The 20,216-nt window shown below is 36.8% G+C and overlaps 2 protein-coding genes across 2 annotated transcripts; one reads left to right on the top strand and one right to left on the bottom strand.

Moving 5' to 3' along the window:
* Positions 1-384: 384 nt before the first annotated feature.
* LOC123880903 (GATOR complex protein WDR59) lies at positions 385-10,011 on the bottom strand. The gene is made up of 12 exons (XM_045929300.1): positions 9,596-10,011; positions 8,890-9,097; positions 7,870-8,448; positions 7,261-7,334; positions 6,557-6,895; positions 5,777-6,148; positions 4,828-4,981; positions 4,300-4,483; positions 3,810-3,930; positions 3,166-3,426; positions 1,201-1,427; positions 385-684 (listed from the first exon to the last, which is right to left on the bottom strand). Exons 1-12 carry the CDS (start codon positions 9,842-9,844, stop codon positions 594-596), a joined length of 2,859 nt encoding a protein of 952 aa, XP_045785256.1. The 5' UTR covers positions 9,845-10,011; the 3' UTR covers positions 385-593.
* A 1,055-nt stretch (positions 10,012-11,066) lies between these two features.
* LOC123881252 (metallophosphoesterase 1) lies at positions 11,067-19,261 on the top strand. The gene is made up of 8 exons (XM_045929971.1): positions 11,067-11,387; positions 11,983-12,175; positions 12,596-12,737; positions 13,373-13,539; positions 14,012-14,094; positions 14,332-14,619; positions 15,192-15,343; positions 19,166-19,261. Exons 1-8 carry the CDS (start codon positions 11,262-11,264, stop codon positions 19,182-19,184), a joined length of 1,170 nt encoding a protein of 389 aa, XP_045785927.1. The 5' UTR covers positions 11,067-11,261; the 3' UTR covers positions 19,185-19,261.
* The last annotated feature ends 955 nt before the right edge of the window (positions 19,262-20,216 follow it).

Genomic DNA, 20,216 nt, shown 5'->3' with positions numbered 1-20,216 from the left:
CTTAACAGCCTATAAAACGAGAGGTTTCCTTTAAATAAAGTATATCACCTTTGTTAAAAGAAAGGTCAGTGAAGTACGTAATTGACATACGTACCACCATCGATGCGTACCACTAATCTAAATGACAAAAGTATTTGTGTCATTTAGGTTAGTGGTTGAGTGGATATTTTCGCGGATACCTTAATGTACGTAAGCTCATCTTGTAATTTTTCATCAAAGGTGGTTCCATAAATGCTTCGACGAGACTGAGGTGACTCATTTAGGTTAGTGTACCTTAGCTTAGAGTTCATAATTTTTACTCACAAACTATGATATTCAAATGCACTGTTGATTTTGTTTAATTAAAATGTTTTAAGGAAGTTTGTTAAATAAAGCTCCATGAAATGTTTGAATGTGTTTTCATTTACTTATTACTGAATCTATCCGTTGGTATAAAAGCGGCAGTCTTTATCCTTAAAACTAATCAATAAGTATATATTAAAATCAAAATAGAATTATTCTAAATGTCTTACAATATTTTAAGATCACATTTAAAAGCGACAAAATGCTTGTTTCGAAAAGCTCTATTCATTGCATCGGCTTACTATTTACTCTCAAACGTACTTGACTCCTTTCCACAGTGAGTTTCCTTCTATGATACATTTGCAACCACATCCAGCAGGGCAGGTGTCGTGGAGAGCGAACCTGAAATGGTTTCTTAAGTTATAAATACTTCAATACTAGGGCCACATTCACATAACGTTTGTGAATACGGGTGTTAGCAACCGAAAGCGCGAACGTTTACCATTATTTAACTTTTTATATCAATCTTACGCATTCGAAATGAAGGCAGTACTTTTCTATATGGTGTGTTAAAATTAAGTCAAATTATATTATTCTGATAGTCAAAGTAATCACAGAAGATCAAGTATTTCACATGCGCAGCGTGGGAGTGCACTTTACGCCGCCCACTCTCACGCAGTGGCGTGCAGGTCATAGAGACACAGCTTACTCAGTTGTATATTTTTCATTACAACGCGCCAGTAATCAGGTTGCTACCTACTTATATGTATCATGTAATTAATGCCTACCCTGGCTTCAAACCATATGCACGCCACTGCTCTCACGCCAAATCGGCCGCACCCTCGCTCGATGACGTCGACTCGAATCAGCATCGGACTAGCTTCATTATCTAATAGATAATTTTATGTAAGTACTCACCACGCGATCATGTGTTGCGCGTGCGCAGCGTGGGAGCAAAGTGCGCAGGCCACAGCAAGACCGCGCACGCCGCGGCCACACACCGCGCAGCGCAGCGCAAGTTTGCGGCACGACGTGCACGCCGCGCCGCGCACCGTGCGCGCGCACCACGCGCACTCCCACGCGGCCTCGCCCACACCGTCGCCCAAAGACGTCGACTCGAACTTACATCGAACTAGCTTCATTACCTGATAGGAAATATATTTCGGTTATATATTTTATCAAGCAAACCAAATCACCGAATTTTCACTGAATGTGGAATTGGACACCTGAGAATCTGCATAACGTTCGCTTAACACACATCATCGTCATCGTGATTCTCCACAGTATCGAAACCTACGAGCATTCCAGACTACTCATTAGGACCAATGTAAACATCTCATGTACATTATCTTGTATCTTTTAAATACATATGATTAAAACTGACCGATTGACTGATCTATCAACGCACAGCTCAAACTACTGGACAGATCGGGCTGAAACTTGACATGTAAATTGGTATTATGATGTAGATATCCGCGAAAGGATTTTTGAAAATATCACCAAATTTAAGTGGGTAATATAGTGGTTTTAAATTTGTGTAGTCGCGAGCATAAGCTACTTCAAAAATAATAATATCGTTTACCAGTGGCGAAGGGTGCAGATCTGAAAAAGGGAAGCCGGAGCAAAAAAAGTTCTAACCTAACAGAATATCAGCACCGCCGTCACTGATGTTTCTATGGTGATTAAAGACCCAATTTTACCATTAACAATATAAAAAGCACTGGGACTTCGTCTGTGATGGCGTTTGCTGGCGCGCGTGCTATGCTTGTTTGGAGTGTTTTATTTTGTTAAGAGTGGATGGTTTTTGTGTTAGTTGGTGTTTTTTGGTGGTGGAACTGACTGAGAAACGCTCTAAAGGGGCGCCGCGCGTATGTCGGCGGGCGCCGGCGCAGACGGAGTCGATACTTGTATAGATTCAATAACTTGAAAATAACTACAAACTTGACATTGGCTAATCAGAGTAAAGCCAGATTTAAAGAAAAAAAAAAAAAGCACTGATATTTTGAAAACCTCGGTCGCTTTGAAAAAAAAACTTTTAATATAGCTGTGATATACATCCTTGCTTGCTTTATTAAATACACCCTTAACCCATATGGAATTGAAAACTATAACAATTTTAGTCTTTAGTTTAACACATACACTAAACAAACTGAAACTAAATTACCGTTAACTTACACTTATTAGTTATTAAAAATCGCTAACTTCAATTTGTTATATTATCAAAATCAAACAATCACTAAACTTTAAATTCAAGCACGCATGTATGTTTCACGTAGGTAAACGATTGTATTAAATCACCCTTAAAAACAGAAAAGTAGTATGTAGCAGGTACCTGTTAAAATAGCAGTGTAAATAAAATATTTAATTTTAAGGTACGATAAGCCGGTTTGCATCGGCTTATGAACCATATTTATCTGACCTGTCAGAGAGGCGAATTCGTATTCGTTCCGGGGCCACATTTAATTGGTGGTTCCATATTGGCCACCGCAGAGCGAGACAGACTTTGCTCGCTTCCTAGGGAAATGAAAGAGATGGAATGCTAAGCAGCAAGCCGGTATGTTTACGGGTTATCGAAGCTTTTTTCTATTGATGATAATTTTCCCTGACACTGTTATAAATTTTTAGGCGTCAAATAAACGTACACAGTACGGTAGTATCATTTACTTTGGTAGCCTGCATGATAATCGAACTTTTGCCGTACATTTGTCACTAAGTAGTAAGTGCGTACATAATATGCCAATTCTTAAAGGGAAGCCGATGGGAATCGGGTTACATGGACCTTTCGCCACTGTCGTTTACGATGGTTCGGACTTTGTGAGTTAGTGACGCTGTATTCAGTGTTTAGGTTTTCGGCTTCTGAACAAGAGTTATGTATGGGATTACCTCAGTCCTTTTATACAGAAGCTGCCACCGGTGCAACACATCCGCGTAGGCTCGCTTAAAGCAGTGGTAGAGATGTACGGTCGCCTCGTCTATAACGCACGCGGACGATGGCTCGGACTTGGTGACGCTGTATTCAGTGTTTAGGTTCTCCGCCTCGGAACAAGAGTTGCTGCGGAGTATGACGGGGAGGGTCCAACCGTCAGCGCTGATTTCACTGTATTGAGTTATTGTGTTGTACGGTGATGTGTTGTTACCGTTTCCCTAGAAAAAAGAACGGGTCTTTATTTCTAACAAGTAAGGTAAGGTGAATGCACTTTGATACAGCGTTTCAAGGTAAAAGCTATATTGTAGACACATATCGCTGTATGAAAAACGAATCTATGGATTGTGATGAAATTCTGCCAAGTTGAAAGTCTGCAGAAGCATAATATCATTGGTGATGGTGCAGAGTTTAAAGAACAGATGAATCCAACGTTCATTTCATCTAATCCTATGCATTAACTATCTAGTTTATCAATCTTTGTCACTTGAACTTATTGCTCACTAGTTTGTTGGTATAAATCAAATGATTCAATTCAAAGGAAGCAGGTTTTAATGAGATTCAAAGGAAAAAAGGAACATAAATTTTTAATTATTATACTTACATAACTGGATGTACTAATGATAGATTGTGAGCTAGAGTTGCTTGCGTCGTTGAAGACGGAAAACGCACAGGTTAACATGGCCGCCATTTGCAGATCCGATGATTTTGCGTAATGTGATATTCTGGAAGAATACAAAATTATCTATCATGGTCACGTTTAAAACGTCATAAAATTATCTTTGGTTAATATAACTGCAGGCCAGCCACACTTTGTAGTAAGTTATGATGCTGTTTAAAATAGAGTTCGTCTGTCAAGTTGCTTGTTCAATAGTGTCCAACCATTGTATTTGTATTTGATATTGAATATTGTAGAAGAGTGGATGATCCCAGTCAACTTCAGGTATCAAACCCACCACGTCATTAACTTAACTAACCCAACGCGTAAAGGTGCATCTTTCAAAAACGGCAGCAATTTCTAAGTAAGTACCTTCGCGCTAAGGCTGAAAGAACGAAAGGCTGTATACGTTGGGTAGTAGAAGAGTAAGACTTACAGAGCTTGTACAAGGTGGCAGCAGAGCGGATGGCCGGCCCAGCCCATGCTTTCTTCACTGGACATGAGGTGCTCGCTCGGCCGCGCCACCAGCGAGCGTGCGGCCAACGCGGCCAGACCCCACGCGTGGGACAGCTCTCCTTCGCCTTCTTCTGACGCTACTTTGGCATTCTTTTCGCACATATCTATGTCAAAGAAGAACGATTAAGCTGATAGATCTTATCATTGATTTTTTGAGCATGATTGTTGTCAAGCGCAAGCCTATAATTTGAAAAAATAATAAGAAAACTGCACGGGCCCAGTCTTAAGTAAATCAGGTCTTACTTTCGGGAAAAGCACTTGAGTATAGGTAAATCATCTAAGTTCACAACAGTATACTTTGTCCTTTGTCACACTCGCATGTACATGTAATAAAATGTCATTATTTTTTTTACCATCAATACGTAAATTCCTGCTTTACAGCCCGATATACCTACTGCCACGACTGCGCATGCAGCCTGCCGGTTCTGAGCTTTGTAACTAAACTTACCAACAGGGTTATCAGCATTTATGCAGTATTTTTCGGCCAGCGTCCTGTTGAGCGGGAAGAGGCTGGCCGCGGCGTACAGCACCACGCGCGGCGGCGTGCAGCCCGAGATACTGCCGCGACTGCGCATGCTGCCTGCTCGCCGGCTTTGCGCTTTCTGCACATAAAGAACTCATATCTGCTCGCCGGCTCTGCGCTTTCTGTACACAAAATCATATTCTTATTTATTGGATAGAATCAGGCGTTACTTTGCGGAAGTTCATGTTTAGCAAGAAACAGTTAAAATTATTTTGCTATAATCCGCCAACAGAAAAAATCTGTATGGTCAAACATGCAGTTACAAGCTAAGCACCACTTACCTCCCCAACCAAGCAATAAAGCCAAGCTCCCAAGCAAGCACTGCCACCACCACTCACATGCACCACCACACAAGACTTTTCCACTACTCTCCACTTGAGAGTGGTGGTGGTGGTTTCTGTTGGTTATCATTATAGCAAAATAATTTTAACTGTTTCTTGCTATATTCTTATTTGCCCGCCTACTCTGCGCTTTCAACACATACCATAGTAAAGTACAGGCAATAATAAGATACGATTTTCGGTTGCTGATAATGAATTTTATAATAGAATCTTACGGGAGTTGCTACATATTATAGAACTGTGATCGCCAACTGTGGCTTCTTACGACTCCGAGTTTCCGTCACTCCAATTTTTTCTGGACTTTGAAAATCCAGATACTTAGAAAATGAATCCACCATAATGTGATAAAAATTATCTAACAAATAAGCAAGCCATGGTTTCACTGGCACACCTGGCAATGTTCCTGGCTCTCAAACTACGATTCCCTGTGCTATGGAAAGGAAGTCTTAGCCAAATACATAAATATGTACATTATTTCAAGAGTATTGCAATCCGAATATTAAGAGAAAAAAATGTGTTCAAAGGTTACATACCCATCGATCTTGGAAGTAGAAAGTCGTAATAGAATTCGACGCATGCCTGTGATGCAGTTGAGGGAACCCAGATGCGTTAGTGGGCGACGGCGTAGTAGTCGCGTGGGGCGACACCGAAGTATATCCCCCTCCGAATAGCGCCGGAGTCAGAGACAAAGACGACATCGACCGCGGGGTGCCGGCTTCGTGCTTCAAGGATAACCGTCTCGCGTTTGCGGGCCGGTTGAAGACTACTAACGTGCTAACTCCACACCACTTGGCACCGCAAGTTCTGGGGAATGGTATGCAGGAATCGCCGGCGTTTTCGCTCTCCGATTGACTTCTTTGGCTTGATTTCATCGAATCTGAATCGTCGCTGGATTTTACAGGAATCTAAGCAATAAGGTTCTTATTATTTAGGCAAGTTAAGAAGTTGAGTCCAAATTAGCAATTCGGTAATTATTATCAATTTTTCTTTTCGAATTTACTGGTATTTTGGGCAATTTCTTAAATATCTTGAAAATCTCTTATACACACAAAAAGTAGTTTTGATCAATCAGTTCCTGAATCCCGGTCAGGTTTGATTGCAATTCTGGACGATTCTTAGAATTTCTCTCAAATAGATAAAAAATATGATCCTGGTCATAGCTTTTTGAAGGTATTTTTTTCAGATTTGTGAAAACCTTGCAAGTTTTTGATTTGGCCATAATCTATGATCCTGGTCAGAAGGTTGGGTAAAACAACCAAATTGTCATAAGAAAAAAGCAAAGTTATCATAGTCAAGTTAGGTAATGGAAATACCTCATCTATAGATGTCGCCAATGTTTTCAAGCAATGTAACAAACATCTATGACCCTCTTTTTTCTTGCGGTGCGCGGTTCTGTTAATAGCTTGTAGTATTTTAATGGTGGTTGCGCTATCTACGTTAGTTCCGGACAACCAAGAGAACTTGGGTATAGTCTGCTCCGTAACATTCCTCGGGAAGGTCACTTGAAGGTTGGCAGTGTAACCGTTGCGTTCTGAATGTATCTGACAAGTTCTGGTCTCAATATTCATATCAGTCACTTCAATGTTAGCCATCTCACGAATAGATTCAAATTCTTCATCTATTGAGGTAGGTGTTTTGTGCACAATTTTATTCTGTGAAGAGGTGAAAATTTTAATTTTTTTTTCAGATGTTTCTACTACTTTGTAAGCGAAACATGAAGTGGTTGTGCACTAGTATGAAAACTGATCATCATCAATTCCTTACTGACTCACTACTGAGTATGGGTTTCCTCTCAGATTGGGAAGGGTTGGCCATGTCTTTCACACTGGCCAGTTGCAGATTAGCAGACTTCATACAACTTTGAGAACATTATGGAGAACTCTCAGGCATGCAAAGCGGGAAAATACGGGTCGAGGAAAAAAATAGCTGTTGCGGGTCGTATTTTCTCGAAATATCATCGGACTCTAGCTGTCCAGTACTTTTTTCTGTGTATGAAATAAAAGAAAAAATATCATACCATTTGAATATCCTGCCCTTTGGAATCACACACCGAAAGATCATTTGTTGAGCTTGCAGTTGATGCATAACTGTCTGTTGAAAATGACATGGATTGATAAACAAATTCTTGGTTTACATTCATTAAGCCATGCACACCACGTAAGTTGAAAAATGGAGTGGATGTTTGGTACTATTAGTACGATTTATGAGTTTGCACATCTCAACAATGTTGATAGATTTCAAATATTGAAAATTATCAATTGAACATTTAAAATAATGGATCTAAAACTGTATGTTTAAAAGTTCTGTATCCTAAATAAAATAGCGCTAGGGCGTTATTTTTTTTAAGTTTGCGTTTTAGGAGTGGAATCAAGATGTGTGAAGGACCTGCTGATCGACGATGGTGTTTACGACTTGAATGTGACTCATCAGAAAAATAATCCTCCTCCTCTTCCTTTTGTGTCACACTTCCTCTTGTGTCAAACTAGGACTCAAGAGAATTTCTTTTCCTTTTGTGTCACAGTGTTACTCATGGGAGTGTGAGTCAACGGGAACAACCCTTAATATTAATATCAACTACCACTTAGAATAACTTGCATGTTACAACTTAAGGAAGTTTTCCACTTACTATCACTATTATTGTCATCATTTTCCGTGTCATCAGGTAGATAGTGTGAACACATTTTTAGTAAAGACGGATGCATTGTCCACAGCCTTAGTGTTTGATCCCTTCCCCATGTTACTAACTGGTAATTTGAAGGTAGTGTGTTAGGCCTCCATACCATAGTCTGAACGGTATCTGTGTGCCCAACTAATCTGTGAGTTAACGTGCCACCAATCCAAATGCCTATTACACCAGCTTGTTCAACTCTAGGTAATCCTCCCCATCCTACTCCAATAGTAAGTAGCCCACTCCCAAATGGAGTATAAATAGCTCTCCACACAGGAAAGTTTGTCATTATAACATTCTCTGGTCGTCTAGCACTATGGATATCAAAGTACTTAATGCTTCCATCGTGACTTGATGTAACTAGCTGGTACTCATGGTGTGGACTCCAGTCGACACCATGTATTTTACATAAGTGAGCAGAAATATAGTGGAGAGGGGAAGAACTTTTACGGTAATCCCATATCTTTATATCACCGTCATGTGCTGTTGCAACTAAGTGAGATGCTACTTTGTTCCACTGAACTTGAGATGCTCCAGCTGAAAATTAATTCTGTATTATGTCATGACTAGTATTTGTATTTCATACACACAATACAAAGTAGTTCATGATATAAGTATGCCATCATAATCTACCTGTTACTATAAAAGTTCAACCCTTTTTCAATAGTATTCTTCTGAACAAAAATTATGTAAAAGTGTCTGTTTAAATGTCTGTTACCTTTTCAAGACCCATCTGTTTAACCAATTGTGACAAAATTTGGCACTTCAGGATCCATAGCTTGAATCCTGGAGACGGGCATAGGCTACTTTTTGTTCTGGAAAATCAGTTCCTACAGTGTTTTATAAAATGTAAATCCATATAAATTAAGCCACGGATATCATGTATTTGGTACAGAGCTTGAATCTTGGAGGCTATATATAATATAGGCTACTTTTCATCTATATTTTTCAAGTTTTTAAAGGAATTATAACACTTACCTACAGCAGATAAAGATACCACAGGTTTCCTGGTGTCTCTCAAATCCCACAGATAAGTGAATGTGTCAATGGAGCATGTTGCTATCAGATTGTGGTCTTGTCTGTGGAAGTGAGTGTCGCTCACAACCCTGGTGTGACCGCGCAAGGAGCATATACACATCAAGTCATTGCCTGCCCTCCATTCATACACATCCACATGTTGATTGCTCTAGAATACAAAACAAATTCAATGTTATTTTTTCTAGAGCATTTTTTTAGTTATAGTAAACAGATTTTACTTGTTATTCAAAACATAGGCTAATTAAATGGCTGCCATGAATTTCAAAAAAATTTGAGCCTAGGATAAGTATATCAAGTTTTTTAGATCAGTATAGAACTGGTATGCACTGAATCTGCAAGTGTAAATTTTTTGCTTTTACAAAGACTAGTTTGTTATGATTGAAATAAAATTTAATCAAAGGTTGTAGGAGCAGAAATCTCATAGCTAAACCTGAGCTTAGTAGGTAGAAGGTACTGCAGCCATATAATCTATGATGAAAAAGTTTTGATTTTAAATCCTCTTCAGAACATTCAAAGTAACATACCGTTAGAATAAGTATCTAATATTTCTAATTTATTATTTATATTTTTAGGATAAACAAAGATCAAATAGGTACCTACCATAAAAACTAGTCATTTAAAAATTACAAAAAAAAATTAATCTCACAGCAATCGCACAGAGCTTTTGCCCAGGATAAGTCTGACACCATTCTGCACCTGCAGCATCGTATTTGCTGTGTCGAGGGTATTTCTTCACGATTTCGGTGGGAACGTCGTCCACGCCGATGTGTTTTATTGCGAGCCACCTGCGGCCAGCCAGCAGCACGTTGTTACCCGAATAATCCACAGACATAGCTGTGGCCTGCAACTCCCTGTATTCCCATTTCATAATCTCTTCACTCCAGTGCACGGTCATCTTTGAAATTTTATTTAATCCGAAATTACACAAAAGCAGATAATTTTGGATTCATTTGATGCGCAATTAATAGGAGACGGTACAAAAATAAAAACAAATAACAATAATGTGGGTATTAATTAGCAAACAAAAACAAATTTAAAGGTTGACGACATTTTATATGACAATTGACAAATCATGACAAGGATGACAAGTGGACTTTGTCTGTGGTGGCGTTTGTTGGCGCGCCTGTTGTGACTTTTTGGAGTGTTTTTTTGTTAGAAGTGGCCGGTTTTTGTGTCCCGCAGCTCCCGCTGGTGTTTATTGGTGGTGGAACTGACCGAGGAACTGACTGAGAAGCGCTCTAAAGGGGCGCTGCGTATATGTCGGCGGGCGCCAGCACAGACGAAGTCCATACTTATACATATAGTTTTCCTAACTTGTAAATAACTGCACACTTGACATTGGCTAATCAGTGTAAAGCCAGACCAAAGAAAAAAAAAAAAAAGAATGACAAATGACAACTTTTTGAAAGTTTGACTCACATCCTCACGTCCTAGTCTATGGTATGGTAGTCCTAGTCATCGGGTGACAGAAGGGCTGGCTCATTTTTTGCGCAACGGATCAGCCTGGCTGTCCAACGCGGAAATGCAGCCAGTATTCTTGGCACCATTCCACGCGGGTATGATTTGTATAGTAATTAGATAAGGCTAGCTTTAAGTTTTATTGTAATATTTTCATTAATAAAAAAAAAATGGTATGACCACAGAAGAATTGAACACCTGGTATTTTACATCTCTGTCGTTAGCGGTGCCATCTGTAAGCTTGCAATGGTTGTGATTGGCTGAATTCTTGTTGTAACGATGTATTGTGGCCAATTGTGAATGCACAGAGTACTTTGTGAACGAGTGTTAACCAATCGAAGCATCGAAGTGATTGCGATCGTGACTCGTGACACATTATTGTCATTTTATAAACAAAATGTCGGACTTCGTCTGTGTAGCGTTTGCTGGCGCGCGTGTTATGCCTTTTTGGAGTGTTTTTTTTTTGTTAAGAGTGGCCGGTTTTTGTGTTTCACTGGTGTGTTTTGGTGCTGGAACTGACTGGGAAGCGCTCTAAAGGGGCGCCACGCGTATGTCGGCGAGCGCCGGCACAGACGAAATTCATACTTATATTTCCCTAACTTGTAAATAACTACAAACTTGACATTGGCTAATCTTTGTAAAGCCAGACGAGAGAAAAAAAACAAAATGTCGCATTTTGACATAATATTGTGATTGTGATAAGATTAATCAGTGATAACATGAACAACCTATTAACAATCAATTTGTTTTTACTTTCTAATGAGATTTTAGCTAAATTATGTGCGATTAATTACTATTAAATTCGAATCATTACTAACTTATTTTAATAAAATAAAAACGAGTATGGTGATAAAATGGAAGTATTTTCAAGGAGATGGCGTTACTCCATAATAAACAACACTTTTTCGAAGTTAATTTTAGGTGTTGTTTTTATTTATTTGTACTGTGAATACCTCATTTACTATGTTACCCAAATACAGGTAAATATGTTTAAATCCCAGTGTGTTGATGATTTCATGAGTGATTTTTAAGCAACGAATTAACTTTTAAATTGAAGTCAATACTTGCACTTGTACACTAGTACAGGTATTTACCATTCAAGAAGGCGTCGGCTGCGATTAGCTGCCATCGTTATGCCAAGGCTAACAGCCAAGCTGATAAAGTGCCATAGAATCACTCAACAGTTTTTCCAATATTTGCAAGAATATTAGAAATAAAATTACAATATGAAATGAAATGTTTTTATTTCATGATGGACAACTTATGCTGTTAAGTAAATGATACCTGTGTCAAGAAATTCTACTGAAAAGAGCGGGCAAGAAACTCTGCAGTTACTCTTTTTAAAAAGAAAAAAAAAAGATTGCAAAATGTAGATATTAAGATATTATACAATATATAAGTCATGTTTTTATAAGCTTGCCCTGTGGCTGCTTGATGTAAAGCTAATTGCTTCTATGAAACTCTTTCATTAAGGTATTCATTAATTGAATAATAACTGTGACAACATAATTATTTTACTTAACACAGTGTTGATGCAATGGCAAAACTGAGAATTTTCTTCATTTTTTTTTGTAGTGTGGATGGCCATCTCTAACTAAAAGGAAACCGAATGATATGGAGCCAGTTTATGCAATGATAATCGCAGACACACATCTGCTGGGCTCCCGCAATGGCCATTGGCTCGACAAGTGGCGGAGGGAGTGGCAAATGCATAGGGCATTCCAGACTGCCATAACTTTGCACCAACCTGAAGCTGTTTTTGTTTTAGGCAGGCACATCTTTATAGCATATTTTAAAAAATTGACTGATCTCTTTATACAAGATTCCAAATCTGTAGAATTTATTTAATAGAAACAATGGCAAATAATAATTGTTGTAAGATAGATTGTAATTTTCAAAACAAGTACTTAATTTAAAAGGTTTGAAAACCCAAGCATTAAATCCACCATCTTGATTTTCAAAAAAAATTATATATGCAGTGACATGCATCACCAACACAAATCTAATGGCATATCATGTATCAAAATCGGTCGATCCGTTCAGTAGTTAGTAGGTATTAGATAAAGAGAAAACCCTTGGTTTGATAAATTATAAAACATATAAATAATATATAAATTAATACTTATAAATAATAAATTATAAAACTAAATATAATAATAATAAAAATTATTGATTTTATCATTTGCAGGTGACCTCTTTGATGAGGGCAAATGGTGTTCTCAGACTGAATTTAATGACTATGTCGAAAGATTTTATCATCTTTTCAAAGTCCCTGATGGGACTACTATGTATGCAGTAGTAGGAAACCATGATATAGGGTTTCATTACAGGTAAGACTTCTACTATATTTTATTTGATAATGTTTAGTTATATTTATAATACTTACTAATTTGACAATACTTATTAAACTTAAAAGTAAGAAACTTAAAGGAAAATACAGGATTGCTGGACCTCTGAAGGGTGATATTTTTCATAAATACTTATAACTTAAGTAATTTTGTAGTTGCAGTCAGTAACATGCGCTCAGTAGTTTATTAATCATATCTTTGGAGCTATTTATTGATAGTTAGCTAGTTATTGTAGGTAATATTAGGTAAGATCCAACATTTATAATATTTTTTTAAAAGCCTATAAGCCTATCACCTTAAGTCAGCGAATTGCCAACTGAGCTGAATAAGTTGAGCTCGCCGTCATAAAAGTTGATGTGTGATTGCGCCTGTATTGAGCGGACGATCTATTTTATTTCCTACTACCCGAGACTTCGTCCGCGTGGATATAGGTTTTTAATCTGTGTGTGTTAAGTCAGAGTATAAGCTATTTCCATTCAAAATTTCATCCAAATCCGTCCAGCAGTTTTTGCTTGAAAGAGTAACAAACATACACACAAACTTTCGCCTTTATAATATTAGTATGATTTTGTCTAAGAAGTTACTTGTACCTACTTATACGTATTATATTTGCACAGGATAACGCCGCATCTAGCGAATAGATTTGAGAGTAAATTGAACGCGCCGCCCGTTCGGCTTGTAAGCATACGCGGGAACCACTTCGTTTTGATTAATTCCATGGCTATGGAAGGCGATGGATGCTCATTATGCTCTCGGGCGGTTGCAGAAATAGACAGGATTTCTGGTTAGAAAAATTGTTTTTTATTTAATAACTTGGCATGGCATCTATGTCTGCAACTTCGTCCGTGGGGATATAGGTTTTTTAAGAATTATTCTGTGGGAATTTTTTGATTTTGCGGGATAAAAAGTAGCTGTGCTAATTCAGGCTATCTCAATTCAGGATTTCAGCCAAATTGGCAACTTAGGCCTTGACTTCGTTTTCGCCTAATAGTACATTTTTTTTTTTAATAAAGAATATTAGCCATGTTAAATGACTAATATTCCCCTTTCCTCTCCAACTAAGCGTCAGGCTTGTGCTAGGAGTAGGTACGACAATAGTGCAACAGGCGGGATTTGAACCGTCGACCTTTCGGTTTTCAGTCCACTCCTTTACCGGTTGAGCTATTGAGGCTCAATAGGCAAATTATTGAATAAAAGTCCTTTTGAAATGGTTCACACTCGAGATTAGAATCAAAAATATTTTTGTTCACTTACAGATATTTTAAAATGCAGCAGTGGATCTGCTCTGTGCAAAGGCAAAACAAAGTTGCAACTTTACAGCCGACCCATAGTGATGCAGGTATAATATATAGGTATATTAAGCTTTAAAGCATACTCGACACGATACCTAGGGTTATGTAAATGTATAAAAATACAGATTTCCCGAATTAGTACAGTATATAATTTCACAGAATAATGTTCTGATGATTTAAGACCTTCAGTCAAACCGCTGAAGTAGCATTTACATATAACTTGTAACGTGTACACTATGTGACAGATGTACGAGTAGTTTGTAAAAGATGATTCTTTCTTGCAGCATTATCCATTATACAGAGAGTCCGACCGCATCTGTACGGAACCAGATGCAGCACCTCCGTCCGTGAGAAACAATTTGTTCGAGGAACGATGGGACTGCCTCTCCAAAGAGTCGACAGAATATTTAGTGGAGAGCTTGCGCCCGCGGACGGTTTTCGGTGCGCATACGCATCACAGTTGTTTGGTGCGACACAGCTTCGTACCTACACCGAATCACAAAATTGAATTTATCGAATACACGGTTCCGTCCTTTTCGTGGAGAAATAGGCTGGATCCTAAATATTACTTGGTAAGTAGATCTCTAAAGAATGCATAATTCCCAACTAACTCCCTTCGTTTCTCTGAAATCCCCCCAATTGTAATACCAATTATAATACTTCTTATTTCAATCTTTTTACGTAATTACGTAAAAAGTGACTATCCTCAGTACACCTATCCACAACAGTAGGCTTAGTATAAGAGTAACGACGTTGATGGAATTCGAGAGTCGAAGCACTTCGGCGTTAAAGCAAAATGGACCTTAACAGCCATACATCTAAAGCTAGTGCTCCAAGCGGCAACTTTGCGAAATTAAAATTGACGGTAAGTAAAAGTGGCGGCGAATTTTTACTTTAAATCAAGATCTTTTCGGTCCATTTTACTCTGATGTTATTTTGTTTCGAAATCTCTTGAATTCTATCAACAATGGTGAGTGTGAAATCTCATGCTAAGCATACTCTAGCTAGGTAACTTGGTACTAAGGTTTTATTGCTAGTAAATATCTAATACAACACAGTAAAATACTTATTTTATTCTTGTCTACTTAGACAGTAAGTAAGTTGAGATAAGTACAGTTATCCCAATTATCCCAATTATTTTTAGGTAACAGTAAGTCCAGATGAGCTGAAAGTTACAAAATGTGAACTGCCGAGTGAGTGGACGATGCAAGTAACCGCTGTGCTCTTGTTCATCGCGTTACTCCTCTACCTGAAGTACTTCAGCCGGACTACCAATGTCTTCAATTACAAGCATTTGTAAGTACTATCACACTAATATTATAAAGGAGAAAGTTTGTATGTGTGTGTGTGTGTGTGTATGTTTGTTACTCCTTCACGCAAAAACTACTGGACGGATTGGGCTGAAATTTAGAATGGAGATAGATTATACCCTGGATTAGCACATAGGCTACTTTTTATCCCGGAAAATCAAAGAGTTCCCATGGGAATTTTAAAAAACCTACATCGAACGAAGTTGCGGGTATCAGCTAGTCCTATTTAAAGCTTTATCCAGCTGGGCTCACTTGTCATATGATCCAAACTCAAATCATTTATTCAAAATACTATTCTATTTTACTCCTTTTGACGGTCAGAATTGTTAGATTTGTAAGTGGTGATAATTAATTACGTAAACCTAAAACTAAAGCTACTAGGGTTCCAAACGCGCCCTGGTCTGAGAAGAGCCAACAAAAAACTCAGCCGGGTATTCTTTTTACTATCACCACTTCAGAAAATCATTTAACTTATTAGAACTATCAAAGTTTATCTACGGCGCGGTGGTAAGCCCCTTTGATGGCACTTCCATGACTATTTTCGCTTTTGATATAATAATAGATACGAGGATAGAGAGGTAGATGTTTTAGTAGAGTTGAGACACGTAACTTTGTGCGAACTGAATTGCACTTTATTGCGTGGTAACAAGAGTCGCTATTTATTTGGATGTCATTCCGGAGTGATCCTTCTGTAGGTACTATCACAAAATACTTAAAAGTGCCTTCCAGGTAAAGAAGGCTCACTCCACAGACGTTTAAAGCAAATAGTGACTCTTGTTAAGATGTAATAAATTGCAATTCAGATTGCGTAGGTATTTCTATTGCCGCTATAACAACAAATAATAAAAATTTCATAATGGCCGTCATGAAAATTAATTTAATATTAAAAGTGGTATTTCTTGTACGTTGGTAGTTGGTAGGGAACCCTTCGTATTCCGAATTGCACTTGACACATATCTTTGCACTTGACAGATATTTTTTTTGGTTTTTCAGCAGGGCAATCGTGTTTTTTAATTATTCAATTACGACTTGTTAATTTAAGTAAAACACTGATAATGTTTCTTTTATTTCGAAACTGCCTCATTATTACGGTGGAGTAAAATTGAAAATTCTTACTAAAATTGAGACAAACTTTCATGATAAGAGTTAATGAGCTGAATTATTATTATCTTTGACTGTTGTTTTTTAATTTAATTGAATGATTGATGATGTTGCATACCCGGTAATTTATCGGTTTTTTTGATAGCAGGTAGGTGTCGACATGTTAACTGCTTGATTAAGTTAATTTACGTCTACTTTAGTTTTTTATTAATTCGTTAGGTAGTATCATTTAATAGTTTCACGAGTCAAAATAGCTATCATAAAAATATTATTTATTTAAGAAATTAAAACGTCAACCTTGTTCCAATCTTTTTCAAGTATAGGTTCTTACTTAAGGGCCCGCTTACACTAAAACCAAAAAATGTAAGATTTTGAGCTCCAAATTAACCATCATAGGCAAGACTTCCACATAATTGAATACATGTTTGAAATAAAATAATCTTTCGTATTGACATTTAATGTAACATTTTTACAAAAACTATTTTAGTTATTTTGTAGTGACCAATCTCCCGCACCTAACTTTAATGAAAAAAATAACAGACTCAACTTTGAAGCCCTAAATCTGTCATTAGATATCATCTGATTTACTGGAAAAAAAATCTTAAATATTAGAAATATGGATACTAGAATATGGAATTTTAATCACATTAATGGGTAAAAAAAGGACTGTTGTCAATTTTTACAAATTATATGGCTAGTTAAACACGATTTTTTATATTGAATGAAGCATAATTTCATTCAAAAATGTATGTGATTTAAAGAATCTATTTATATAGTTTTGGTAACAATCCATTTATTTGATCTAACATAAAAATAATAATAAACATCACTCCAAATTGCAATACGTAGCTATGCAATGAACATAATAGACTTTTTCAATATGATACATTAAATGTCAATACGAAAAATTGGTTTATTTTTTTAAACATGTATTCAATTATGTGGAAGTTTTTCCTATAATGGTAAACTAGCTCTTGAAATCTTCAATTTTTTGATTTTTGTGTAAGCGCGCCCTTATATAACTACAGGTCGGCGAATGAACTCTTTGATTATTTATCTAATATTACTTCATTTAGTAAATAAATTAGTGGTAACTAAGGCTATAAATCTCTTAAATTCGTTGGCCAAAGGGTTATCAAAAATTCAGACCATTCTTAAGAGGGTCGTCTAGTTGTAAATTTTCATACAAAAAGCGATAACGTTTTTCGCCCTGTAAACGTAGTCCAATTTTCAATTTTCATACCTAGTTTTTAGAAAAGTTGTAGATATAATGGAGAAGTATGCTCGTAGGTTTTAATTTTAAAGAAATGTTGCTTATGTTAAAAGTAACTAGAATCTAAATATCCATATTTTTGACCTAAAATTTTTCTTAAGTATGTTTTTTTGTAACTAATTAATAATTAAACTAACTAAACTAAAACACTAAAAAAACGTACGAGCCTAGATTAAGGTGTACTAAATCTAGTGAGACCAAAATTGTCTAATTTTGTAAACGTTTGGGGTCCTAATAACGTTATCACCCGAAACAATATTTCAAGAATAAAATGTAGGCAAATGCCTACTGGACTATGAACAAAACGAAATATTTAGGTACAACTAGACTATCCTCTTAAAAGCGAAGTACGATAACACGATGTAGATATTTTCGCGAATTTTGTCATGAAAAACTTCATCCAAATCATTAAATTCGTACCTAATTATTTCGTAAGCACCTACCAATGGCCATCTTACACGTGTCTACAATTGCTTTAGTTTTTACAGTTGATAGACTTCTGAATCCCACCCAAAATGTAGATCCGTAGTTTACAAGGTAAATTGTCGTCTTGTTGAGAGAGAAAAAATGTACCTAAAACAGTTGAAGTGCGACTTTTACGTTTGAGGTTAAGTATATTAAAGACTTGTTCAAATCTACAGAATACAGTGCAATTCCATAGCCGGTAGTAGACTCGCTTTCTTCTCGACTTCTCGACCGATTAACGTCTTCTTCGGCCCTTCGTCTCGGACAAACACCTCCAAACAGACGAAAATACCTACAATCCGCGCTCGTAATCTCGTCTCTTCTCGAATGTTCTGGCTGCACGTTTCACGGTGACGTAGTTACTTGACATTATAAAATTATTATTAAACTGTTTTTTCAAATACTTTTGAAAGTGCACTAAATGTCACGTTCTCAAAGGCCACAGAAGGACATTATGAAACCACATTTTATCAATCGTTATATTATGCTCAAGGAGGGCTTTAAGAATTAGGTAGAAAATATTAGGTATTACAACTTTTTGTTACTCCTTGAATTTCGGGACATGCTTTGCCCTAAGTACGAGTATGTCCTGAGAAAGCACTTTGTTTACCTACTTACCTACTAAGAAAACGCTTTTTAAAATTCAACCCCTCAAAAGCGGAAAAAAGTCCATATCAGCTCTGGTTTCTCCCTCAAAACCCTTAAATTCGGTACATAGGTTAATCTTATGCCCTAGACAATAGACACGTCCAGACTTTTTCCCAAAATCTCCATATTATCAGCTCTAGGCAATTCTTTATAGAATCTTCAGTTCCAGAACATTTTTAGTATGGTTGTTTCAGGTTCACATTTTTTGTATAATTGTCTTTTCAATCAACGCAAGGAACTGCGTTTATATTACTACTCCTTATTGTATTGGTACTTTTTCATCCGCTTAAATGTTCACAACTATTTTTTGTTTGGTTCCAGGTCGGGTAAAAAAGTATAGTTTCTACGAGACACGGCAGGCAAGGCAAGTGAATACCTAGTTACTTCTGGAATAATAAATATTATTTAATACCTTTATGATTTTGTTTTTTATGCTTACTCATAAGTAGGTGAGTCACTTATCCTTAGATTTAAAAAGTAATAAGTTGATATGCTAATTCAGTTGAACAAAATTCTACAAAAACTAATTAGTGCATCCTTATCACAATGTTCCTGTGGAAAAGGATAGCATTACTTTTAAACCAGTCAATTTAGTGTAGTTTGGTTTGTATACAACCGAAAATGCACCTGCAATGTTAGGGATTGGTGAGATAAAGTAAACGACAGAATAATAATTGATAAGTAAGTTTTTATTAGATATTAAAATAGGAACTTTTCAAACACAGTATATTTCTTCGGCTTACTGCAAGAACTCATTAATTTGAAAAAAAACATAGAACTATAGAACTTTTCAAAACGAGTTCCATGTATGAATTTACGAGTTCATAATTATTGTAAACTTTCTTGATGATTTTCGCTATTAACGAGTTCTTGCAGTTTAAGCCGACGATTTATTGATACAACTTGAATATAACTAGAAAAGAACAACTAAGCGGCTATGACGTAATAGGTAAGTAAAATGTAATGTAATACTGTATATATCAAAATGTAGTTGAAATACCTAGTATAAATAAATGCATAACAAGATACCCTACTGAATAAATGTACCTGGTAGGTAATACTAACGCAAAATCTTTCCCGAGACGACAGTTATCTGTTTTGCACTGCCCTCTTAGGTTACCAATAAATCTACCTATCTTATACTAAACAAGTATTTATTTAAACATATTAATGTGAAAGTTGAAAACGATAAAATACTAGCGATAATTCTCTTAGCGACTACTTAATTATTTATATGACGTGTTTATTGTTAAAGGTGCAAACAAATTTCAATGTCGTGCCGTATCGTGATGCGATAGAAAGCGATCGGGTGCAAACAATTAATTAATTAATTAATGATTAAAGTACGTGGAGTATACTTAATATAAGCAGT

Source organism: Maniola jurtina, chromosome 1, assembly GCF_905333055.1.
Source record: "Maniola jurtina chromosome 1, ilManJurt1.1, whole genome shotgun sequence".
Lineage (NCBI taxonomy): Eukaryota > Metazoa > Arthropoda > Insecta > Lepidoptera > Nymphalidae > Maniola > Maniola jurtina.
This window is presented reverse-complemented; position numbering and strand designations above follow the sequence as displayed.

What these genes read in the sequence shown, in the direction of transcription:
- LOC123881252 (XM_045929971.1), top strand. Translation starts at nt 11,262, where the DNA reads ATGGAAGTATTTTCAAGGAGATGGCGTTACTCCATAATAAACAACACT. An exon ending in AGAAATAGACAGGATTTCTG is followed by an intron (nt 13,540 to 14,011) that starts GTTAGAAAAATT and finishes GTTCACTTACAG; the next exon opens with ATATTTTAAAATGCAGCAGT. An exon ending in TGGATCCTAAATATTACTTG is followed by an intron (nt 14,620 to 15,191) that starts GTAAGTAGATCT and finishes AATTATTTTTAG; the next exon opens with GTAACAGTAAGTCCAGATGA.
- LOC123880903 (XM_045929300.1), bottom strand. Translation starts at nt 9,844, where the DNA reads ATGACCGTGCACTGGAGTGAAGAGATTATGAAATGGGAATACAGGGAG. An exon ending in TGATGACAATAATAGTGATA is followed by an intron (nt 7,335 to 7,869) that starts GTAAGTGGAAAA and finishes CATTTTCAACAG; the next exon opens with ACAGTTATGCATCAACTGCA. An exon ending in TGCCACCTTGTACAAGCTCT is followed by an intron (nt 3,931 to 4,299) that starts GTAAGTCTTACT and finishes GTATTCTTCCAG; the next exon opens with AATATCACATTACGCAAAAT.